The sequence below is a fragment of the Octopus sinensis genome, linkage group LG7, assembly GCF_006345805.1.
Source record: "Octopus sinensis linkage group LG7, ASM634580v1, whole genome shotgun sequence".
NCBI lineage: Eukaryota > Metazoa > Mollusca > Cephalopoda > Octopoda > Octopodidae > Octopus > Octopus sinensis.
The window spans coordinates 113,247,043-113,250,559 of NC_043003.1; the positions used below are offsets into that span (position 1 = coordinate 113,247,043).

The window sequence follows — 3,517 nt, forward strand, 5'->3', positions numbered from 1 at the left end:
GAGACGATGATGACGATGACGACGACGACAACGGCAACGAAAAGCGAAGAAGAAGAAGAAGAAGAAGAAGAAGAAGAAGAAACGGGATGGAGATAAGAGGAGAGGGGCAAGGAGGGAATGGGTGAAGTAGTGAAAATCCGCAGAAAGCAGGTGGTTAACAAATGATTTTTATCTGAGTAAAAAGGAAGAACTTTTGATATCAAATTAGTGTAGACTAATAATAATAAGAACAACAACAACTACTACTACTACTACTACTACTACTACAGCTCCTGCAACTGCTGCCCTCGGAGGGGAAAATATACAGGTTCTTTGCGGAAAACAATCTGCTGCCAGTAGAGCAAAAGGTATGCCGAAAAGGATCCGGGGGCACCAAGGACCCCCTCTTGATAGACAGGCATACTGTAAACGGTACCACTAAAAGATGTGCATGTCCTGGAACGACTTCAAAAAGTCTTACGATTTGTCGCGTTCGTGGGTTTTGGAAACACCCGACATGTGTGGAATAGCTGTAAACGTGTGTGCACTGATTAAGAGCAGCATGTCTAGTTGGAAAACCCGTCTCTCCTGTAACAGCCAGCACTTAGCCGAGGTAGCAATCAGAAGAGGTATCTTCCAAGGAGACTCTTGTTCACCTCTGCTATTTGTTATAGCCTTGATCCCATTTTCTAGTGTCCTATGTAAAACCAACGTGCAATATGAACTGAGAAAGAATGGACCTTGTCTCAACCACCTTCTCTTCATGGATGATTTAAAACTGTTTGTAAAAACAGATTCTGAAATGGAGAGGCTGGTTGAGACTATGGAAATGTGCATCAAGGATATAGGGATGGAATTCAGTATCTCGAAGTGTGCAGTGCTTACTTTGAAGCGGGGGAAAACAGTAAATTTTAGGGGCACAGCATTGCTAAAAGGAGAGAGAATGGAAGACCCAGATGGTGATGGGTACAAGTCCAGTGGGATCCTGGAGCTGGACAATATCTTTCACAAAGAAATGAAAGACAAGATCACCACTGCATATTTCAAAGGCCTCAAACGTCCCTTGATATCAAAGCTCAACTCAAGGGACCTTGTGACTGCCATTGATATATGGACTGTTGTAGTCTACTATAGTGCACCCATTTTGAGATGGACACAAGCGGAGATTGACAAAATCGATCGCACTACCCGAATGACAATAACGATGGAGCCCTCCACCGTAAGGTAAATGTACACAGGCTCTATATGAAGAGAGGTAAGGGTGGACGTGAGCTGATTAGCGTACGGGAATGCATCAACAGTGTAAGAAGAAACATGGCAGAATGTTTGGTAAACAGCAAAGAAGACCTGCTACAGTCTGCTGCTAATGCAAAAGGATTTAACAAAAATGGACTTGAGAGTGCTCATAAATTCCGAACAAGACCAGTCAACGAGAAAGAAGAAACCCTACTCCGTATGGAATTACATGGTCAGTTCCACCGTGAAACCAACAAATTAAAAGACCAGGAAGCATCATGGAGGTGGCTCAACAAGGGTGACCTAAAACAGAATACTGAAAGCCTAATCAACCAGGACCAGGCATTGAATACCAACTCAGTGATAAAGAATATATGCCACACAGGTGCAACAGACCTCTGCAGAGAGTGTGTTAAGAGGGTCGAAAATGTGACTCACATTCTTAGTGCTTTTGAAAGTCTTTCGCAGAAAGAGTACAAGCGTAGACACGACAAGGTAACCCAAAACATTCACTGGCTACTATGCCGTATGTATGGATGTGAGGTTACGGGTGCTTGGTGCCAACATACACTGGAAAAGGTAATGGACGAATGGGGACGGCAAAAGTCGTCTGGGACTTTGATTTCCAGACAGACAAAGTCTTAGAGCACTGAAGGTCTGATATAGTAACCTTTAGGAGGGACAAACATGGGTGCCTAATGATTAACGTGGCAATGCCACGAGATCAACCCATCATCAGGAAAGAAAGAGAAAAAGATGGTAAATATGAAGTCCTGAGAATTGAGATGACTAAGATGTGGCAGCTACGAGAGTCACACATGGAGGTTATCCCTATTGTTATCGGAGCATTGGGATCAATATTAGCCAATCTAAAAAAAAATATGAAAATCTTAGAAGTACCCTACAATCTAGTTATCCTTAAAAATGATAATCCTATGGGGATTATGATTCAGTGCGACCATGAGAGAGAGAATAGGAAGCTAGACAGTGGTAATTGAGAAAAAAAGCAAACGATCATAGATATAGCATGCCCAGCTGACAACAAGTTATGTGATAAGGAAGAAAGAAAAGTCGATAAATATGACAGGTTAGCGTGGGAGATTAAGCAGTTGGGGTTGATGAGTAAGGTGGCAGTAGCTCCAATAATTGTCGGATCCATGGGAACAGTGATCAAAAATCTTGAGAAGTACATGGAATAAATAGGAGCTCCAATAAGGGTGGAACACTTGGAGAAATCAGCACTGCTTGGAACCGCTCGAATACTCCGGATGGTGCTCGACAAATAATTGGTGTTACTTTAGTTCACTGTTAGTGAACAGCTGGCACCGTAGTACATCGCCAACGTTAGAACCTTCTCCGCAATAGACCAGCCAATTGCTCATCTGCAATAGATAGAGATTCCCCCGGAACGTCGTGGCTGTTGCCCTCCACTAATTCCCTATAGTAGTCTATGACTGATTGAAAGCTGGGAGCACTTGGAGACACTTGGTGCTAACCGCCCTGTCTTCATATATGGAAGCAGCGGGGATCAAACTGTGACCACTCCTGTTCACTGATAAGATATCGCTGGAGATGATGCATTCTCAGCGCTTGCTTGCGCATCGTTAACCACGGTATTCCCCAAACTGCCTCACAGCGGATGCTGACAACAAATAGACCTTCTGACAAAGCGGAACCTGTCCCTTCCAGCTTAATCAACCACGATGCAGGGCAAGGAACAACGGTCAGGCGGTAATATATGATGGCGGCGAGCTGGCAGAAACGTTAGCGCGCCGGGCGAAATGCGTAGCCGTATTTCGTCTGCCGTTACGTTCTGAGTTCAAATTCCGCCGAGGTCGACTTTGCCTTTCATTCTTTCGGGGTCGATTAAATAAGTACAGTTACGCACTGGGGTCGATATGATCGACTTAATCCGTTTGTCTGTCCTTGTTCGTCCTCTCTGTTTAGCCCCTTGAGGGTAGCAAAGAAATAGGTAATATATGATGGATGCGTTGTACGCATTTTCCACCGCCACCCGACCCCTCAGGGACAGCTTTTTCTCACCTTATTTCTGGGTTTGATTGGCCACCACCCTGCTTGTGATCTCTTCTCAGTTCTTGTCCACTTGGAGATCTGGAACCAACCAAACCCCGAACAATTTAACATTCCGTCAGGTGTCCAACGACACTGTCGTTCGGTATGGACCTGCCTCTCCAAGTGCCGAGCTGCATGTCCACTGACTTCTGGTTAATCTTTGCTCCTCTCACCGCTACATATTCCTTTACTGGAGTGCCTATCGCCCCGATATCCAAGACGTCCGACA

At 44.8% G+C, this 3,517-nt stretch overlaps 1 protein-coding gene across 1 annotated transcript in view; it reads left to right on the forward strand.

Moving 5' to 3' along the window:
* Window positions 1-1,293: 1,293 nt before the first annotated feature.
* The window catches only part of LOC115214519 (uncharacterized protein K02A2.6-like), a 26,638-nt gene continuing 24,414 nt past the window's right edge, over window positions 1,294-3,517 (forward strand). The window contains exon 1 of the mRNA XM_029783719.1: window positions 1,294-1,432. Within this exon, the coding sequence (XP_029639579.1) occupies window positions 1,294-1,432 (139 nt within the window). The remainder of the gene's footprint in view (window positions 1,433-3,517) is intronic.